Here is a 22353-nt window from a genome sequence, read left to right on the forward strand (position 1 = left end):
GATTTGAAAGAACAGTCTTTAATATTTCAGCTGGCTCTGAAATTCTCTGATTCTATGAGACGAAATTATAAGATAATGAGGCTGAGATTCAATTGTCATGTGCAGACGGCATTACAATACGATTTTATGAGGCACATTACTGACTGATCCATTTAACGCAAGTCATGGCTACTTTCCCTAGGCTGGTCAAGAAACCCTCTTCAGCCTCTCTCTGTTTGCTCTCGGGTCTTGTTATGACACCTCTGAAATACTGTCTCAGACCAATCTGCAAAGAAGAGAGTTAAAAACATCCTTACACTTCATGCTTCATTAAACTGCTCCACTGGCATGCATCACTCAACACTTTCAAGCATCTGTAGCTTTTAGGAAGCATGCGATGAGTTAAACAAAGGTCAGCATATAAAATACAATTGTCCTCAATTTCCTATGGCACTTTTACACTCTCTAGGTTTTTTTTTTTTTCCATAGCATTTAAAATGTATGCTAAACACAGACAGACTTTATTGAGGTGCATTTCTGATCAAGAAAAAAGAGGCAGCCAGCCATTCTAGAAAATCATTTGGGATAAAGACCAAGGACAAGAGGAGGGAGAGAGCAAACATGCAGAGAGGAACAGTTATTCAGAGGGAGCTTACGGATCAAAGGCCGCCAGCAGGAAGTTAAGCAGGAGGCTGATGGACTGCTCCACCTGGATCTGGTGAGTGGTTGGCATCCGTTTGTTGAGCTGGTAGAAAATGGTGGAAAGCACAGCCTCCAAGCGGGCCACACTGAGTTCTATGTTAGGGTCCAGGTTGTTCAGAGCATTTTCCCGCAATGCTTCTATGACGTTCCAAATGTCCACCAGGTGCACTACATACAATTAAAGCAGAGTGAACACATCAGCCCCAAATGCAGGGAAAGGTAAATTCATTATTTTACATGTACCATCTGTCCTGTTCTGTCAAGGCGCCTCAAAGTCTTCAATATGTGTTCAACTCTTATGGGGTCGACATAGGTAAATGTACATAGACAGTGCATGATCTCGAAGACTTGATGTACAATGTATAATAGCAAAAAAATTATTTCCTGAAAACCACAGTAGATAGTTATTTCTAATCTTTTTTTATGGTGAGAACTTTTAAGATCTAGTCTCTCAGCAACTTTGAAGTGTATAGAACTTGTGATTAAAATTAACAAGTCTCTCTGGCTTTAAAGCATTTTCCCACTGTACACACCGACCCCTTATTTACTTATTTATTTTAATTTTTTTAATGTTTATTTTTGAGACAGAATGCGAGCAGGGGAGGGGCACAGAGAGAGGGAGGTACAGAATCTGAAGCGGGCTCCAGGCTCTGAACTGTCAGCACAGAGCCCGACACGGGGCTTGAACCCATGAACCGTGAAACCATAACCTGAGCCAAGGTCGGACGCTTAGCCGACTGAGCCACCCAGGCGCCCCTTACACCGACCCCTTAAAGGAAAGAGAGACAAAACCAGCACTTAAATTCTAGTATTTGAAAAGATATCAAACTTGGGTTTATTTATAATATTTTCATTTATTTATATATTTTTCATAATATAAGGTTTCAAACAAAAGAGAGAAAGTTAAGGAAGGTGGGAAGACAGGCAAGGGAAAAAGGAACAGTGATCAGCAGAACTAAGTCACAGATCACTTATCTAATCTGGTCAAGAACAGCTTCTCGGCTACCCTACTGACTAACTCCTATAACTTAAGTCACAGTTACTTTCACTAGTGTAGTCAAGAATTCCATTTCTATATCTTCCCTGTTGATGGTGAAGCCTTCTTATAACATCCCAGAAACCATTGCCACAATAAGGACAGTGAACATCTCCATCACCTCCCAAAGGTTTCCTTCTGCTTCTTTTAATCCACCCCACTCCTCATCCCACAGGTATAGTTTCTAAAATGATTTTCCAAAATTCTATATAGCTGGAGTCATGCAGTACATTCTTTTATTTTGTCTGGCTTCTTCTACTTGGTATAATTACTTTGAGAGTCATCTGCATTGTTGTATGTATCAATAGTTTGCTCCTTAACACTGTTGAATAGTATTCTATTTGTGGATATATCACAATTTGGTTATCTACTCACCTGTTGATAGACACTTGGGTTGTTTCAGTTTTGGCTTATTATGAATGAAGTAGCTATGAACAACTGTGTACAAATATTGGTAGAGACATATGTTTCCATTTCTCTTGGCAAATACTGGGAATGAAGTGGACTAGGTTGTATGTTCGGTATATGTTTAATTTTTGAGAAACTTCCCAGGTGTTTTCCAATAAAGTCGTAGTATTTCACATCCACATCAACAATGTATGAGAATTTCAGTGTCTCCACAACTTCACCAAATTTAAGGTTCGCTTTTCATTACGCTTTTGCACTTGAAAATTAATATTGTTGCTTTCTCAACGAAATACATGCTTATGTTTCAGTTCTTGAAAAATGTGCACTCCACATAATGTTTTTCTACTTACTCCTAAGTTTTAGTTTCCTACGTCTTTAGTCACTCTGACACGATATTAAAAGAAACACTAACATCTATTGAACTTCTGGACTTGGGAGTTCAAAGACCGAGATCTAAATATGGCCCTTCTACTCCGAGTGAATGCCCTCTTAGCCTGAAGACTTCGAGCTTCACTTTCTTCATCTACAAAGTGAGGACAGTGTTCCTTATATGGGAAAAATCATGAAGTCAAAAGGGGTAGTGCCTGTTACACAGAGACAGTACGTTGCACTTGTACAAATGCATAATGTGAATCATGTAAAAATAAAAAACCTCCAATAAAACCACTATCCAGCATATCTCTTATTTGGGACAGAACTGAAATACTTAACTATTTATTAGATTTGGATAAATTCAGATTTATGTGATTCCAAATTTGTGACTTTCTTTGTATATCCTTCAAGGAAATTATTTGTATTTCTTAATGCTATTTATCCAATTTTTCAAGACAGCAGCCAAGGCATTCCCAGGAAGATGGCATCTATGAGTTTTTGTTTGTTTAATTGATTAATTAATTTCTTGAGGAATTAAATTAAATCCTGCAGGTTCCTGTAATTATTCCCTTTATGTTTGATCTATAGACCCCTGGATCTAGTCCCTGGGGATATGTCTGGGAGCAGGATGCAAAGACGTTCCTGCCTTAGGGAACTAACAGGTGGGGATATAGATATGACTCCCAATCGCACAGATAATCAGAAATGATGACCTACCATGGTAGACAGGGTGCCACATACAAAATGGGATTATGAGATGGCCATGAAGAGCCCAGGGGAATAAGGTAAGGCTGGAGGAGCATTGTAGCAATGGCAAGTCTTTTTGGACTTTACACTAAAAGTATGAAGACACAGGTTTTAAATAGAGTGACATGCTCAGAAATGCAGCTTAAAAATGTCATTTCAGACTAAGGGAAGAAAGCAATGGAGATGGACAGGCATGCACAGGGGAAGCGGCTGGAGCCTGTTACTGTAATCCCAGCAGAGACGATGGTATTTTTGCTTAGGGGTGGCGGTACATAGAAAACTGTAATCATGCACTCTATAATACTTATTTTCCAAGAGTGGCAAAAGACACAGATTTTGCAATCACAAAGATTGAAGTTTCACCCCTGGCTCCACTAATAATTATAAAACTGTGGGCAAGTTACTCCTTCTCTATACACTTCACTATTTCCTTTCTAGAAATGAGGAGACTAATACCATCCAGAGAAACTTATAGCAAGGAGAAAAGAGAAAACATATACACAAGTGCTGGCCATAGTGCTTAGCACATAGGTGCTCAACAAATGATAGCTACTAGTGTTAAGACAATTAAACACCTTCTGATCTACATCCATGCTATGCTGTTATCAACTTATAAGATCTGTGAATCCAAATCCAAGTTTCAGCCCAGTGATCCCAAATCTGATAAGCTAATTAACATATAATTTTGAGCACATATCACCTGGCCATACAAAAGAAGCCCAGACTACATCTGAGCCACAAAGGCAGATAATATTCAGCCTAACTGTCGTAAATTCTGAGTTAGTGGAGCTAGAATCGGTTTTACCATGTTTGATAATTAGAGGCCTAGTGAGGAAGGCCCTCTTTCATAAAGACTTCTCAGAAATTTTATTTCACTGGTAACTACTTTGGGAGATGCAGATCAGAGTGCCGAATAGTGCAGGTTCCTGGACCATAGGTTGGTTTCTACTGGCTTCTCCTATTGACAGTCCATGTGACCTTGAGCAAGTCACTTAATGTCCTTCAGTTTCAGTGTAAACATCTGTAAAATGGGGACAATAAGAGTTGCTCCACTGCAGGGTTATTGGGGAGATCAAATTAGATAATCCATACAAAGCACTTAACTCGGTGCTTAGTGCATAAAAAGTATTTAATATCTATTAATTATTATTAAAAGTTACCACGAGCCTTCTTCTTAATAAAATTGGAGCACTAAGAAATGTGCTAAGTTTAGAGCCATAAGGAAGCTCTTAAGAAGTCTGTTTTAAAAGTCTGACAGTTGTATAAAGATGTTGTTTACTCTTGAGCTATCAAAAGCATTTTAGAAAAGGGACGTTTGGGTTTTGCAGTGATGACTGAATACCACTAGATGGCACTGTGCACACTGCTAAATATCCATCGAGCTTTAACTGTCCATCATAGAGCACCTGCTATTAGGCACAGATGACACGAAGTGGGGTTTCCTCATCTATATAATTGCATACATTTTATACTAATATACTAAATAAAGCAACAGTTTGGATAATAAAATTAGTTAACATGAACCATATCAAAAATAAATGCGTTCTTAAAGGGTAGTACTTTGTACCTCACAGAATCTTAAAAATATTAACGTTAATTTTGACATTATTAGACCTAAAAGTTTGTATTCATAAATAAATGAAAATAGACAAAGCTTCAGTAGTTTGTTTTAAATGCAAGCAATCTGAAGTAGAAAAGGGCTAGGTCAGAGGCAGGGGTGTGGGGGGACAGTGTATGTGGGTAGAGAAGAGTTTGCTGTTCTCAAGTGATGTTCCTTATATGTTTGCTGCTGTTATCCTATTTTTTAAAAAAACTCTTTAGTTCACTGTGAGCGACGGCTTAAATCCAGGTTTCTCTGGTGAAAGTGCAAAAATACCATACTCATTTATACCTAGGCAGCAACGACTGATGTCATAATCTTTATTAGAAGCAGGAGAATCATATAAATAGGGTAAAATACGGAAGAGAAGTCACAGAAAGGATAGGAATATCAAAAGACCACTTCAGGATGTAGTCTATTTCATTGTTTAGTCCAGGGCTGGCCTTTCCTGGACCACATCACAAAGATTGGGTCCAGGTCAGTGAATGTAAGCCCGATGCTTTTCTTTTAAAAAGCATTTAGAGATCTCAAAATTCCCAAGCCCACATTAAACCACTTACTGATTCCAAAATTTAGGAAGGAGGGAAAAGCTTTTCCTAAATCTCTCCAGGTGATTCTGACAATCACGGATTTATAAACCTTTAGAAGGCTTTCAAAGGGCTTGCAGCTGGGGATGGTCAACAATCATAGTGACTTAACTCTGGTCATTTTGGTGTAGTGGTTCTCAACCATGGCTGCACTCTGGAATCACCTACAAGGTTGTAAAATAGCTCCCTGGTGCTGCCACAGCTGGTCCAGGACCATACTTGGAGTCACAAGGCATTCGGCTTGTTAGAAATGCAGAATCTTAGGGGCGCCTAGGTGGCTCAGTTGGTTAAGCATCTGGCTTCAGCTCAGGTCATGATCTCACGGTTTGTGGATTCAAGCCCCGCATCGGGCTCTGTACTGACGGCTCAGAGCCTGTTTCAGATTCTGTCTCCCTCTCTGTCTGCCCCTCCCCCAATCATTCTCTGTCTCTCTCTGTCTCAAAAATAAATAGACATTAAAAAAAAAAGAAATGCAGAATCTTAGCCCATGCCCCAGATCCAGAGAATCAGAAACTGCATTTTAACATCCCCAGGCAGTTTAAGTATGACAAACATGCTCGAAGTCAGTAGTTCTCTGTCCTTGGCATCAAGACAGCCTGCTATGTTCTTATAGGTTGTGAGGTGTGTTACAAGGAGCTGATAACTATCAATTAATGTATGCAATTTAAGGATGATTTATGGGGTGCCTGGGTGGCTCAGTCATTTGAATGTCTGACTCTTGATTTTGGCTCAGGTCATGATCCTAGGGCCGTGGGATCATGCCCGGTGTCGGGCACTGTGCAAAGTGTGGAGTCTGCTTGGGATTCTCTCTCTCCATCTGCCCCTCTTCCTGGTTCACTCTCTCTCTCTCTCCTCCTCTCTCAAAAGAATGATTTATGTAATCATGTACATACACATTGTTTTAGAGGGGTTATGATTCACATCTATAAGAAGGTCACTCATTGCATCATGATGTGCTTTCTTGGCTGGGAGAAAAGTAAATTGCAATTCGGTTGGGAATTGATATAACCTGTTGATAATACTAGTAGGGATATATGTACACACACAAACTCTCTAATGTGTAGATGGGGGTGTGTATGTGTGTGTGCACACTCACACACATACCCTCTCAATGCCCACCCACCTTGCTTAAAGTGATGGTGACTGTTGTCTGAGGCTTTGTTAGGATAGTTTTCCAATCTCTGAGACAAGCAGGTACAGGCAGGGAGAATTCTGATGTTGACTTACATCGATGTTGACTCATCAAATCCCATTGCCAAGGAGATAGGTTCTTTCTCCTGAAACCAATTCTTCCTTCCCCAGATCTAAGTTTCCTGGCTTCCAGGAAAATCCTCAAAAGGAATTTCCCACTGTGACCACTCTGTAGATTATGAGAACCAAGTTCAGGTGGTATTTCTGATTAGTTTATACAGCAGGTTTGAAGTGTCAAACTGTGTTAATTCACATAGTGGATTATTAAATACATTTGTAGGCTTATAGGAAAGATCATTATGGAGATTCATTTGTTTAGTTTTCCAATAAAGTTCAGATGCCCTTAGCATTAAAAGATGAGTGCACGTGAAAGCATGAGTTTTTCCTAGGACTGCTCTCAAATGCAAAGTCTCAGTCAGTATTTGAAATGCCAAGTAGACTTTAAGTAGGAATGCTTTCAAGGAGCCTCCCATGTGGGTCAGACCGCAACATGGGCAGGGTGTGAGGAGGTGGAAAGAAGAACATATCCCCTTCACGAGTGTCAGGAACAACTCCAGGTTCCCCTTCAAACTCAATGCCTCGGCGAGGCAATAACTAGTCTTCTATCTTAGCCTTCCATTCCAGAGACTAAGGACTTCATTCATAAGTAGTTATTGTGTTTCAGTACTCTTCTGGGTTCTAGAATTAGAATGAACAAGACAGGCAGGTCCCTGAGCACACAGAAGTTACAGGTGGTGGAGACCAGAGAGGCCCAGCAAAGGGTATGGAGTAGGCGACAACAATCTAGTTTCTCTTACAGAGAAAAATGGGCTTAGAGATCATGGACTTGGAGTCAAGTGTTTCTTCATGTGCACAATAGGAATAATAATATCTAACCTTCTTATAGGTGTTCTGGGAAACAACAAAATTACATGGAAAAGAGTAAACTCTAAAGTGCTATGCACATTTTAGGCATTATTCATATTTCTGAGAGAAAAGAGACATTAAAATTTACTGTCATAGCCTGATAAAACTATACCCCCCCAATTCTTTCAATTCTTTGCTCAACTCTGTCAGTGATAACAATGTTTGTCCCTTAATATAAACTTTCTTCTATAATTTCAGGTTTGTTTTTCTCTCTTTTGAAAATGTTTTATTTATTTTTGAGAAGGAGGGGAGGGGCAGAGAGAGAGAGGGAGACACAGAATCTGAAGCAGGCTCCAGGCTCTGAACTTTCAGCACAGAGCCTGATGCAGGGCTCAGACTCATCAGCCATTAGATCATGACCTGAGTGGACATCCTATGCTTAACCGACGGAGCCACCTAGGCGCCCCTCAGGGCTTGTTTTCCTCTTAACAGGTGTGATGATATAAATCCATCAGAGACTGTACCACAGTGATGACTAGTTTAGTTGACTTTCAGATCAAATACTTATCTTGAAATTCAGAGAGCCACAGCTCATGAGAAGAAAAGAATATTTCAACGTGTCACTAACTTTTCATACATCTATTGCTCGTAAGGCATTAAAATACAGAGGGAGACTGCCATATGCTTATACATCCAGAGCTGGGAAAGGAAGCAAGAAATGAGATTCCATCACATTTTCAAAATAAATGAAATCCAACCAGTAATTTGAAAGATTCTACAATACATTATGTATGATGTTAGAGGGGACTAAACAAAATACGAGAGCCTGGGATTGTAATTCCCATGGGCAGAGACACATTCAGATGGTCTAACTGAAGATCAGGATGAGATACTATGTCATCAAAAGCCCACATCCATACAGTAGATTAAAAAAGAAAACAAAACATAACCTAAACTACTGGAGCTCAAAGTACAGGGATGCCATGCAAGCTGGAAACTTCGAAAAGGTTTAGAGGAGGAAGAGGTAGAGCTCATGTTGGTTTCCACATCACAGCAGGATCCGATCCATAAAGATGAGTTGGGGAGGATACTCCAGGAAGAAGATGATCTAGTGACGGAGATCAGAGAACAATGAAGGAAGATGGTGCAAGCAGGTCTTGTACTGACCTGACTGGGCCAGCAGAGTTTACATGCTGTGTACTGTGAAGCTGGGTCTGTAACTTTGTAATCGTTCCTAGTGTCCATTATTTGACACTTCTTTAATTTTTCAGTAAGCAAACAGATAGAGAATTCGCATCCCGTAAAGCTTCATACTAAGTTTCATTTTCAAAATACCATGTGAGCTAATTCCCACCTTGGTCTACAGCTAACCAGTCCAGCGGTGAAAATCAGAAGTGCTCTTCGGAGCAGGGAGTGCATCTCAAACTGTGGTCTCTGATTCCACACGTCCGGCGTTTGGCCAGGGTATCCCCAGGTTTTGGCTGTTCCTTAGGTGGTTTTGAAGAGCAAGGATGTTTAAGAACCACTGCTATGGCGCATGACTTAAAGAGATGAGAACAGGAAGAAGAGGAAATGGATGCTCTTGAGCCAGGAGACTTTATACACAAGGTAGCATGAGTATCCTGGGAACACTGTGGTCAAGAAAGCCTTGTGCAAATTAGCCAGGTGTTAAGATTTTCTCAAACAAATAATTTATTTTTATGTCCTTATTCAGGCCTTTGATCATGACAACGCAGTGTTTACAAAGCTATCGAGGAAGAGAAATTCAGTTAAGTTGCATGCTTTGTCAGGGTCAACAAATGCATTTTCATGTGATTGCGCTGAAGATACTGGCCACCTTGACCCAACACTGAGTTGGGAAAAAAATGTGAATAAAAGACAATTTTTGTATTTAATTTCCATTCATGAGCCATGATCTGTATCTAAGATATGAATCTGAACAACATCTGAGTAGCTCACCGAATTACTTTATCTTTCCAAAGTCAACATCTTCCTTGCTCCCACAGTACACCTTTATCACCAAGATGGTTCTCTTCACTAAGGATCCTTGGAGAGAAACATTATAGCTTTCAAAAATCACATTTTAGTTTTACTTTAACTTCCTGGGTAAGGTGCATGATAGACTAGAGCTTTAAGGAACGTTTTACACATATTTTTGGTGTAAAATCAAATAGGATATCATGCCAATCCTCAAAGGCCCTGGCAGTACATCTATTGCCTATTAGGAAAAGGTATTCAGTTTTCCTTAATTCAGTGTTTGTAGACCAGCTTCATTATTCAAAATGAGGTATAATAATTGTTGGTTCAATAGCTGTCATACTGTAAATTAAATTTAACTAAATTCAATTGTACAGGCATTTATTAAGCCTATTATTTTCCAAAGAATTATACCGATGATTGTAAAAATAATAAGAGAAGGTAAATGAAAAGAAACATCTGAACAATAACTAATTTCTCACTGCTAGTGTTTAACTTTGCTAAGAATATATTTAATAACTTTAGAAGCAAGAGGATTTAGTATCTTATCTCCTCTCTGGGTAGTCATTTTAGCCTTCACTAGACAGTTTGTTTCTTCAATGTGCCTTTAGCATTCCCTATACTGTAGTGCCCTAGTTTGGGCTTTTACCACCTTCCTAGATTTTTACAGTAAGCCTTAGTCATCTCCAGTTTATGCCCTTTTTCATCTGCCCTAAGAAATGGTGTAATTCCCAGCTCTGGCTATGCCCGTCTCCATTGCCTATTGAGTAAAATCCAAGCTTTTGAGCTTGAAAACCAATGTTTGGACTCAAGTCTCCCAATCTTTAACCTCATCTCCTACTCATTTCCAGCTTTTCCCAAGAGTCTTACAACCCAGACATGTTGGGCTTCTTCTAATTCCAGAATATGCCCTTGGCTTTCTTTCTTGCACTGATTTTATACTCCTCACCAGGTGCACTCTTCACATGACTGTCTTTTTTTTTTGTTTTTAAATTTTTTAAAAAAATATTTTATTTATTTCTAGGAGAGAGGGAGAGAGACAGTGTGAGCAGGGGAGGGTCAGAGAGAGAGGGAGTCACAGACTGAAACAGGCTCCAGGCTCGGAGCTGGCAGTCAGCACAGAGCCCGACGCAGGGCTCGAACCCACGAACCGTGAGATCATGACCTAAGCGAAAGTCGGACGCTTAACCGACTAAGCCACCCAGGCGCCCTCTTTTTTTTTAATTTTTTAAAATTCTTTTACATTTATTTAGTTTTGAGAGAAAGAGACAAAGCACAGGTGGGGGAGGGGCAGAGAGAGAATGAGATACAGAATCTGAAGCAGGCTCCAGGCTCCAAGCTGTCAGCACAGAGCCCAACGTGGGGCTCAAACTCACAAACTGAGATTATGACCTGAGTCAAAGTCGGACGCTTAACAGATTGAAACACCCAAGCGCCCCCATGTGACTGTCTTTCAAGGCATTACACACATGTGTGCCCAAGGAGGCCTCAGTACTTTCATGTGGAATTATGCTCTCCCATTTGTTGCTCTCAGATAATTTCATATATCAGATCATTCATGACACTCTGCATTTCCCACAGTTATTAATGGACAGGTTGTTCCCTCCGGTTTTTAAAAATGTTTATTTATTTATTTTGAGAGAGGGCAGGAAGGGGAGGGGCAGAGAGGGAGAGAGAGATTTCCAAGTAGGCTCCAGGCTGTCCGAACAGAATCTGATGTGGGGCTTGAACCTACGAATCATGAGATCATGACATGAGCTGAAATCAAGAGTCGGATGTTCAATCGACTGAATCACCCAGGTGTTCCTCTTCACTTTTTTTGATAAGCCCTTGACTGAACTTCAGAAGAGAGGAGGGTCTCTGAAATAATGAACTAAATTTTATGGTTAGGGTCATGTGTGTTTTTGAGGGAATGGATTTGTGGCTTTCATCAAATTCTCCCAAAAATACATGAGGAGAAAAGTTTAAGAACCAAAGCACTAAATTATACTAACGTGAAGACCTGTACTATGTCTGGTTCATCTTTGTATTCCTCATAGCTACTTGCATAATGCGTTATCTCATTAGGGTGCTCACTAATGCTTGCTGAATGGAATAGGGTAGAGTGTCTACTCGGTTTGCCAGAGCCTACATATAATCTCCAGAAGCTTTCCCTTTACCTCAGCATGTCAGGAAAGCTCAATGAGACCTATTGAGCATGGCTTCCCACAGTACTTTCATTATTCCTTACACACTATGACTTGAACAGATGGCTAGAATCTTAGATGCCGGAGGCCACATTTCAAGAGAAAGAGCATCCACAAGGCTGGCAACCATGAGGAACAGTCTCCTATTTTTTCTTTATAGCTCTCAGCTGCTCTCAGCCACCCTGCATCATGTGCCCATCCGGCCGCAATGAACTCTAACAGACAAAGTACACAGGGACATAGTAGCTAAGAGGCAATCGGCAGGGAAGTCTCACTTTTTTCTACACTCATTCTGTACCATTTAAGTATATAATTAATTGTCTTTGTGCAATGGGAGTAAAATATAGGATAGAAATTGAAAATGCATTCCATTTACCCATTCAGAAAATGTGATTCAGTTTCCTAGCACTTGAAAAATTGTTTGGTAGATATGTTAGCATTTGGGGTGAAGAGATGTCTGGATGGCTAATCAGCAGTACATATTGTCTGCAGGGATCTTGAGGGAAGTTTAAGAACGTGAGAAATGTATCTTTAAAATTTTTAATTTATTTTTTAAAAAATATTTTAATGTTTATTTATTTTGAGAGACAGAGAGAGAGAGTGAAAGAGAGAGTGGGGGAGGGGCAGAGAGAGAGGGAGACACAGAATCTGAGGCAGACTCCAGGCTCTGAGCTGTCAGCACAGAGCCTGATGTGGGGCTTGAACTCATGGACTGTGAGATCATGACCTGAGCCAATGGCAGGTGCTTAACCGACTGAGCCACCTGGGTGCCCTGAGAAATGTATCTTTACAAAAAAATCTTTAAAAGGCAGTAGAAAGTACTGATGAGGAAACTTCCAATGCAGAAACCAAAATACACAGGATGTAATGTTTCAGACCTGTCTCCTCCCTTGTTTCATTTCTGTTCTGTAGTGCCAAATGAGCAGGCATCCACACAAGCTTGTTAGGGGGTCTGCTTTCTGGGAAACACAGGCTAATGCACTGATTCTAACCAGTCCCTATGACTGGACAAACCCTTTCAGAATAATAAATGAGAAGAAAATGATGATTCTGACCACATTCAAAACAGATTCTGATTCTGTGTGATCAATATAACTTTTTCCTCAACTTATCCTTTTCTACGATATAACATCACTGTCTTATTCAGCAGTGTTGGATTTGGGAATTAAAATGCATTATACTTGATCTTACATTGAGGTTTATTATTCTTGAGAAACTAAGCTGCTCAGGACTGATGCATGATTAGCTCTGCAGCAGGTGCAGTGGTCCATAAGCTTGACCAACATTGCAGGACAGGCTCCCTGTTTACCGTGGCATTTGGCTGATACCTGGAAGTTAGAAGTTGAGCTCTCAATTGGATGATTTTATCTGGTGTTTATTCAGGGGAAGCCACTTAACATCTCTTATGCTATGCTCTCCTCATCTGGAATGAACAGAACTTTACCATTCCTGATTAAAGAAGTCATAGCCCAAACACCATAAATGATCAAAAATAGCTAGACAATTTATTTCAATAGCTACAGATATACTCGATTTCTTTAACCACCATACTTATAAGTAATTTTTTCCCCTCAGAAAATGATACTTTGCTCAGGGGACTGACAGGCTAGATATAAGCCTACATAGCAAAGTTTTAGAGTGTATCTTCTATTTGATATTCACAAAATCTGAAGATTTCTAATAAATAGAATACATCAGTAGATTCTACACTTGAGGTTATTCCAGTACTAAATTGATATACTAAGGAATATTATCATACTTTCCCCCCATGGTCTAGAATAATGCTTGGCATGCAGTAAACCTCAGTCTACATTTGTTGAATGAGTAAATAAATGAGTGACTGCTGGTAACATCAACAAAATGTGAACAAATCTCCTTGATTTAGTTGTCATGGATCACAGGTGTGGTTATGTTGGAGTGGCCACTATTCCACCCCCGTCCTCCTAATTGTCCCCAGTTTTCTCTTAGTGTTTAACAAAGCCCCAAATTCTTGGCAGCCAGGTTGTGGGACAGCACCCTCTGGGTGTCCCTTCATTGCTTAGCTCACTGGTTCTGGGCTGATCCAGTAGGTGCTCATGAACACAGCTTAGCAGACCATAATGGAAGGCCATTGAGTCTCACTTGCTGGGTGGGGCTGGGAAGCTTGAAAGGCATTCCTGTGCATGCAGCACTCTTTCCCAATGGGCTGGGGCATTTAAACATAAGGCTCTTTCCTAAACTGTGAGAGCAAAATTATTCAGTTGTCCCAGTTTCCTGGTATAAGGCAGAAGCAGGAGAAAGGGAAGAAGCTGCTTTAATTAAACCCATTTCACATGAACAAAGCACAGCTTTGTTCTACCAGAAGTGCGCTCTGGTTAGGAGGAAATGACTTTGCTATAGGTCCAGGGTGCACAGAGAGAGGAGCTGGTTCTCTGTCCAGGGTGCTCGGAGAGAGAAGCTGGTCCCCCATCAAGGGTGCCCGGAGAGGGACAGGTCCTCTGTCAAGGGTGCCTGGAGGGGAGCAGGTTCTTCCATCCAGGGTGCCCGGAGAGGAGCTGGTCCTCCATCCAGGGTGCCCGGAGAGGGGCAGGTCCTCCGTCCAGGGTGCCTGGAGAGGAGCAGGTTCTCCACTGCCATATAACACAGGCATCTTGAATGGCTTTATGTTCTGCTGCCACCACCAGTTCCCACNGCAGGTCCTCTGTCAAGGGTGCCTGGAGGGGAGCAGGTTCTTCCGTCCAGGGTGCCCGGAGAGGAGCTGGTCCTCCGTCCAGGGTGCCTGGAGAGGAGCAGGTTCTCCACTGCCATATAACACAGGCATCTTGAATGGCTTTATGTTCTGCTGCCACCACCAGTTCCCACAGGGAATTTTCAGGAATGTCGTATTCTAGCACAATGCACTTCTCTTTATTCTAAACAAGTGTCTCGAAAGAGTCGACATCAGGAATGAAAATATGTATCAAAATCACTTGGAACACAGAAAATTATGCTCCAAGGTTTTTCCATCTGGCACTTATTTCCCTAAATGAATGTTCCTGTTCTTCCTTTTGACTCTTTGACAGGAAACAGTCCTATCTCTCTCCCTTAACCGTATCTCCTTTTTTGGGATCTGTTCCTATTGCTTGAGTTTTTACTTTGAACTTTAGTTTTTCACCCAAGGCTCTCTATGTTATTACCTGGAAAGCAGAAAAGTCCATGATCTTGGGTAGCATGGTAGGCAGAACCCTAAGATGCCCCCTTCTTCTTCACATCTCCCTGGACAAGATTCCTGGTCCTCAGTGTTGATACACCTTCTCCACTGTTTAATCAAACACTAATTCAGGTACTGCTGTGATGGGATTTTGCAGATGTAATTAAGGTCTCAAATCAGCTGGCCTTAAGATAGGGAGATCTTCTGGGTGAGCCTGACCTATATCAGGCTAGTAAATAATAAGTCTTTTATTATTATTATTATTATCATTACTAGTATTGTTATTTTAACGTTTATTTTTGAGAGAGAGAGATGAGATCGTGTGAGCTGGGGAGAAAGAGAGAGACACACACACAGGATCCAAAGCAGGCTCTGTGTTGTCAGTGCAGAGCCTGAAGCAGGGCTCGAATTCATGAAACCAGGAGATCATGATCTGAGCTGAAATCAAGAGTCAGATGCTTAATGGACTGAGCCACCCAGGCATCCCCATAAGTCTTTTAAAAGAGGAGAGTTTTCTCTGGCTGATCACAGAGGAGGAAGTCAGAGAGACCCACTCTGCCTGGCACTGAAGTAGAACCAAACATCTCTGGGGCCCCCGTGACAAGGAATGCAGGTGGCTTGTAGGAACTGGGAATAGTCCCCAGCTGACTGTCCGCAAGGAGTGGAGACCTCAGTCCTTCAACTATAAAGAAATGAATTCTGCCAACAGCTAGTTTACTCAGAAGAGAACCCCAGACCCTGTGAGACCCTAGGCTGTGTTTGATCTCTGACCTATGCAAACTGGAAAGAGTATAATAGTAAATGTGTGTTGTATTAAGTTGCTAAATGTAGGGTTATTTGTTGTGTAATGAAAGAAAAACGATACAGGTGGACAAAAATCCACATACTTAAGAATATGGCAGGGAGGAGGAAGATGCTGGTATACCAACTCAAAGAAAAACGAATGAGGTATTACTTTTTTTTTCTAAAAACATATGTAAAGCCTACTCCTGAAGCATAAGATTAGTCAGTTGGCCGGTGAAAAATTAATCTAGTGAAGTATATTCATTCACTCATAGAAGAATATTTATTCAGGACCCTCCACATATATAGCATGCACATGCGTTAATTTCACAGTGACAGAGACGCCATTAGATAAACAGATGCCTGCATTTTTTTTTTTTTTTTTTCTCTAGAAACCCTAAAAGAAATTTAGAGCTATTAAAGGCAAAAGTGTGTGTTCTAACTTTAAATTATAACCGGATGAAGGATACTTATAAAAATGTTTCTTTTATTAGAGGGAAGACATTTGAGAAACTCTGAAAACTCAGATACAAATATATACCTTTCCTCTTTTCTGTTTAAGCAAAACTTTAATTAAATTTTAGCTGGTATGAGTGACAAAAGGAAAATTCAGACTGTGACCAGAAGAACTGAAGGAGAGTGCCTCCACACTATGGTACCTACTATTAAACAGGAGGGATTTGAGATTTCTGATTTATTCCTCTCATTCTCTTTCATTGTTCATGAACTTAAGGCTGCGTTCCATTGACTCCAAAGTAATTTCTGAAAAAAGATCTGCTGACATTACAGGGTATCTGGATCATTAACCATGTCAGCGCTGACCGAGGAAATAATGTTCTGGCAGAAAATAGTTATTTGTTTAAAACAAAGGCTGAGATGTTGCCATTTCACACATCCTTATGCGTAGATGACACATAGGGTATTTCCTTTTGTGGAAGGTTCTTAGGAAACCTGGAAGCTAAAGAGAAGGCTGTTGATTAGAAAGCAGTATTAGGAATAGTATCTATATTCTCCATTCAGTCCTATTCTTCCTAGAAAATAAGATTGCCAACTTGGTGCCCCCTAATTCTTAGGAGTACCCATTCCTTTTTGTTCCATTAGGGAATGTGCTAGTCATGGCATGGGGAGTGAGGGTATGACAGTGCACAAAGATGAATGGTAAGGGAAAGCAGCTGACTTAAAAATAGAGCCCATGGAGAAAAGTTGAGGGAATAAAGAATCTTTTGCTTGAAAAAAGAAAAGATGGGGTGCCTGGGTGGCTCAGTTGGTTAAGTGTCTGACTCTTGATTTCAGCTCAGGTCATGATCTCATGGTTTGTGAGTTCCAGCCCCACATCAGGGCTCTGTGCGGACAGCTTGGAGCCTGCTTGAGATCCTTTCTCTCTCCCTCTCTCTCTGCCCCTCCCTTGCTCTCACTGTCTCTGTCTCACTCAAAAATAAATAAACTTTAAAAAAAAGAAAAAAGAAAAGATGGTGTCTCATAATTTTTCTCTTTTTTTTAATTTTTTTTTTTTTTTGGAGACACACACACACACACACAGCGCAATAGGGGAAGGGGCAGAGAGAGAGGGAGACACATTATTCAAATCAGGCTCCAGCTGTTGGCAAAGAGCCCGGCTAGGGGCTTGAACTCATGAACTGAGAGATCATGACCTAAGCCAAAGTCGGCCGCTCAACCGACTGAGCCACCCAGGTGCCCCACAATTTTTCTTTTATAACAGAGGTTGGTAAATATCTTTTTTGTGTGTGTGGACAATGGGGCATTACTGTATTACACTGTAATATTCTGTAGATATTATGATGGCATATATATAAGAAAAATTTTACACTCTGATAACATTAAAAATATAATAATGGAGTGCAATTTTTTTAATGCTTGTCTATCAATGAGAAGACTGGAACTTTTGTGGGAGGGTAACATTTTGCTTAGCAGGCATTATAAATAGCATTTCCTATCTTAAAATTATTAAAAATATTCATCTGTAAGAACTCCTATTTCACAGTCTATATAAAAGTGGGTGCTGGTCTGCATTTGGTGCACAGGCTCCAGTTTTCTGCACTCTTATATGGAGTCTTTTTAGAATCCTGGGAACCAGTTCTTCTCAGCATCCATCAGGAATTGCATTAAAGGGAATGAACATGAATGTGGGTGATAAGAATCAGTGCTCTATGTGGAAACCATAAAGAAAGTACGCAAGGGCTATGGGGACAGAAATATAGGGAACTGACTAACCCTTTGACATCTGAATTCAGATAGGAAACAAATCTCTTAATATTCCATGCTATAATCAGACAGTATTTTTTTTCTAGGTGATGACTTTACAAGTGTTGGTTTTTATGTTTTTCACCTCTATTATGTAGTTTGTAAGCTTAGTTTTGTTAATATACAAAATCAATTTTACCTGTAAATAAGGTCTGGACTTAAAAATAACCTGTTCTCCATTAAAGTCCATTGATTTCAATGAAGTAAGTGCTATGTAAGAATTTCCAATAAAGCAATGTACTTACAAACACACTACCTGGAGGTTTTGTTCTTATTGCTTTTATTGTAGAGTAAAACTCCATTATAAAGTACCATAATTTATGGTGGATTATGTTTTGTTGCAGACAAAAATGACCTTCCTCTAAGGGGTTGTGGGTTCAACATTGACTGATACTATGTCACATAAACACCAGGTCCTGGTAATCTTAAAAAGAAGGCCCTACTTTTAAGATAAAACAGACTCAGCTGTGTTAGCATTTTGCAAGCTCCTCAACATCACAACTGTTATATTTATTGTCAGGTAGGAAAACTCAGCAAACACATATTGTACGTGCATTAACGCTTCTGCTCAAGGTGGAAATAATTTTATAAAGCGGCTTAATTTAGCATCCAAAACTTGCTCATTTCTCTTCCTTAAGCCTTAGTTTTGTATAGTTTGTATAAAATGTAATATTTTTCTCATCCTAAAATAGATGAAGCTTGTAAGGTATAACACTTCCCTGCGTAATGTCCACTAACTCCTTAAGACCCCTCTGCAGGAAACTCCTCTTACTGGCCCTCACACCCAGGTAGGGCACTGCCTCCCTGGTGCTCCCACAACACCATGCACAGATTCCTACCATTATACTTCCACACTGTGTTAAGAGTCTGTTTAAAATTTCATCCACCCAGTTAGACTTTGGGCAACTTTAGGCACAGAGTATGTCTTATTCACATGGCTTCATCCTGGGCACCTAAGCACAGTGCCCAACACACAGGAGGAGCTCATTATGAGCTTTCTAAATTAAAAGGTAAGGGAATTGATGCACTGAGAGTCGACTGGGCAGGTATGAAAGTTCTATTTCCACCCAGGGATGGACTAGCACTGTTCTCACCGGAGATCAGTGTGACGATGACTTGATGCTGGATGCAGAATAAGGATGAGGACCAGAAAAGAATAGGAAAAGGAAAAGGGGATGCCCCAACAATTAGAAAGGGCTATGATCTGAGAGCAGGAGGAAAGCAATGTCACCCAGGGTGGCTGGAGCCAGTTAGGGCCTTTGTGATGTTGGCTGCAGGGGTGGTTGTCAAATCACTGATTCTTTTTTTCTTTCCTCTCTCCCTCCCTCTCTTCTCCCTCCCTCCCCTCTCTCTCCCTCCCTCCCATCCCCCTCTCTTTCCCTCCCTGTCTTCCTCCCCTTTCTCCTTCCTTCCTTCCTTCTTTCCTTCCTTCCTTCCTTCCTTCCTTCCTTTCTTCCTCACTTCCCTCCCTCCCTCCTTCCTTCCTTCCTTTTCTTTATTGTTTACTTACTTTTTAGTTCACCCCTACTATTTTGCAACACCTTTTTGCAATTTCCCATCTCTGTTGAAAGACCTGAGGAAGCTCTGCTTGGCAAAGCTCTGAGGACAGAATTCTTGTCCCTGCTCCTTCTCCTCGCCTTCTATTCTGAGGACCGCTGAGTGGTAATGAGGAAAGAACATGGGAGAATTCTATCACTTTTTCATTACTGAAAACATGGAGATTTTTCCTTTTGTTTAAATATGGGTCATGGGGGAGTGGGGAGAAAAGCTTTTCTTTGGTGTGAGCATCTTCCTTGTCCTTTAACACCAGTCCTTGAAAGACCTTTTAAAGACTCATCAGTGCTCAGGGCTGCAAGGATATCCACAAATTCCTTCCTACGTCTGTAGTGCTCTTCTTATTGCTTCCCCACTTTTTTTTCCTTTTGACTTCCTGAAAGGAGTCAAACATGTCTTTGATATTTGGCCAATCTGCTTATATTCCTTTGTCATCCTGCCTCAAACTTCAGCCCCATTTCCAGGCACTAGGCTGAGTAATAAGCTGTAGATGAGCAACTTGAAGACTAGGTACACATTGCCTGTGCCATTAGTCACAATTTTCTGTAAGCCAGGAAGCCTGGGGCTGGGGCTGCCCAGGGCCCCCAAGAAACACCTGCTGGAGACTCAGGGAGAATAGAGGTGTGGAAATGGCTGGTTTCTACATTCACTGTTCCTAATTCCTAGGTCACTTATTCAAAAAGTGTGTATGTACTATAGGGGAACTTTATGTTTTTCATCTTTCTAATCCATCCAGTACTAATTAGACAATAAGAACAGTTATTAATTTTTATAGCAGTCAGTTTTCAAAAAGAAAAGAATAAGTTCAAGCACAGGAAATATGAGGCGACTTTTCTCTCCAACAGAAAATGGATGTGGTGTGATATGACGGAAGCAAGGGCAGCAGAGGATGTAAAGGGCTCGCTGTGATTAGTGATCTAGCTGGCCGCTGACATTTTAAAATTTGAGAAAAAGATGAAGCAAGTCCCTTTGTTTCTTAAAATATTATTGTCTCTTCTCTTCCTGTTGTCTGATGTAGACAAATGTAGTCAATGCTCTGATAATAAAGGCTAATTTTGTAGCTTCAGAAAGAAAATTCTGTTTTCCAGGAGCTTGTAAACATTCTCTTATGTTTGCATTCTTCTATATTTGCAAAGGAAACACAAATACAAAGAGGACTTCATATTTGATATTTTATAAAGTTCTCGGAAACCATTTTGATGGCACAGCATTGACAATACCAAGGGTAGAGAAGAGAAGAAAAATATCCACCCAGATTTAAGCCACACCGAGGACAGGAAGTCGTACATATCTAGAGGCTTATCCATTTCAATACTTCAGCAGTTAAGAGCAATTAAGCCTTCAGAATTACTTCCAATAGTCTCTCTACCATTTGTGTATCATAATACTCTTTTCATTGTTGTGTAAACATATCTTTATCAACACTTACAAGAAAACCAGTTTTAATAAACTAAATAACAAATGTAAACTGCAGGTTTCATGAGGGTAATTAGTCCAAACAACTGGCATACTTACAGTTGCATTTCTTCTGAACGAACCTAAGCTTGCATGCTGTTCTGTAGGTGGAGAGTCGGATACGATCCAGATCTTGAGCCCCTGGTGGGGGGAGAAAACGTACACATATGGTATGCCATGTGTGTGGAAAGGGATTTATAATATTTGCAAAGAAAACAACTATAGATATAACCCATTCACTTAATTTGATTTTTATTTTTATTGGAATACAAATACAGTGTTAAGACTTGAAAAGGGTTGCCTCATACCGCTCAAGTTCTAGGGGAAGAGAGCACAGGTATCCAACATGGGAGATGAGGTTGTCAACCGTGTTCGTGGGCCTAGGAACACAGCCTCAGCCCTGTGGTGTCTGCCACTTCTGAGAACAGTCTGCTCAAGCTGTGACTTAAACAGCAAGATGATAGCACTATCATCAAATAACCATTTTAAATGCACTGGGATTGGTCTTCAGAAAATGGCTGTGAGGTGAGTACTTGCTGAAAGCTGGGCCTCTTTTCTGTGTGACTAATTGCTTTCGGAAACCTCAGTTTTCTCATCTGGAAGATGGGGGAGATGATAACATTACTTATTTCACAGGATTATAAGGATAAATGAGTAACAATACTCAAGCACAGAGGGCACTGCCTGGCACGTAGTTCACGCTGTGTAAGTACTCATTAGTATGACTAGTGTCTATCCTGCAAACCTCCCTGTCAACCTCACAGGAGACTCCTTTCTAAAAACAACCACTCCTCTTTTTTATACTGGGGCTTCCATTTCCTCTCTAACATAGAGGAACATGTTCCCCATATTCTTCAACTGCTTTCCTCATTCTACTTTTCTACTCAAGAATCCAGCATGGCTTCTGATGCCCACAACACCAGGTCTGAATGTTCTGCTCAGAATCCAAGCTCTTTCCGTGCCCCCTACCCAGTAACATTTCCCATCCCTCTCCACCTGGAACCTCTGTCGCTCTTGGGCGGGTCTCCACACAATGCCCTGCGGACGGGCTGTTTGTTCCATCTACATTGGAGATCCTGGTGATCCTCCCACCTTCTCTGAATGGGCTAACCTCTAGGCTGTGTCTAAGACAAAACAGACATTCAACAAATGTCTGTTCTCTGCTTCTAAATATTTGACATTCATTAAGCCCTGTTTATGGCTCGTAACAGATATAAAGGCAGAGAGCTATTTTTTTTGACATGTACTGAATTTCACCAGTAAAAATGCTACATGAATGCTTCAAAATATAATAGGGTAGCAAGTAAATGAATGGGCCTAGAAGGAATTATATTAGGAGGCCAATTAAGTGCTTTTCTAATGAACCTCAGGATGAATTAGCAAGTGTCCTGCACTGAGAGCATTAAACATTCCCTTGATTCAAACTGATCTCTTTAGATTCATTTAAAAATGATACCAATACTCTATTGCTTTATAGGTTTATGAGGCAGATCATTAAA

The 22353-nt window shown here is 40.6% G+C and overlaps 1 protein-coding gene across 7 annotated transcripts in view; it reads right to left on the reverse strand.

Annotated features, from left to right (window-relative positions):
* The window catches only part of DTNA (dystrobrevin alpha), a 349880-nt gene that overhangs the window by 95043 nt on the left and 232484 nt on the right, over nucleotides 1–22353 (reverse strand). For all 7 annotated transcript variants that reach the window (XM_077753816.1, XM_077753814.1, XM_077753820.1 and 4 more), the window contains exons 4-5: nucleotides 20915–20995; nucleotides 636–849 (exon numbers count right to left, since the gene is read on the reverse strand). In XM_077753816.1, coding sequence (XP_077609942.1) covers nucleotides 636–849; nucleotides 20915–20995 — 295 coding nt within the window. The remainder of the gene's footprint in view (nucleotides 1–635; nucleotides 850–20914; nucleotides 20996–22353) is intronic.

Source organism: Crocuta crocuta, unplaced genomic scaffold (assembly GCF_008692635.1).
Source record: "Crocuta crocuta isolate KB4526 unplaced genomic scaffold, BGI_CrCroc_1.0 scaffold231, whole genome shotgun sequence".
NCBI classification, from domain to species: Eukaryota; Metazoa; Chordata; class Mammalia; order Carnivora; family Hyaenidae; genus Crocuta; species Crocuta crocuta.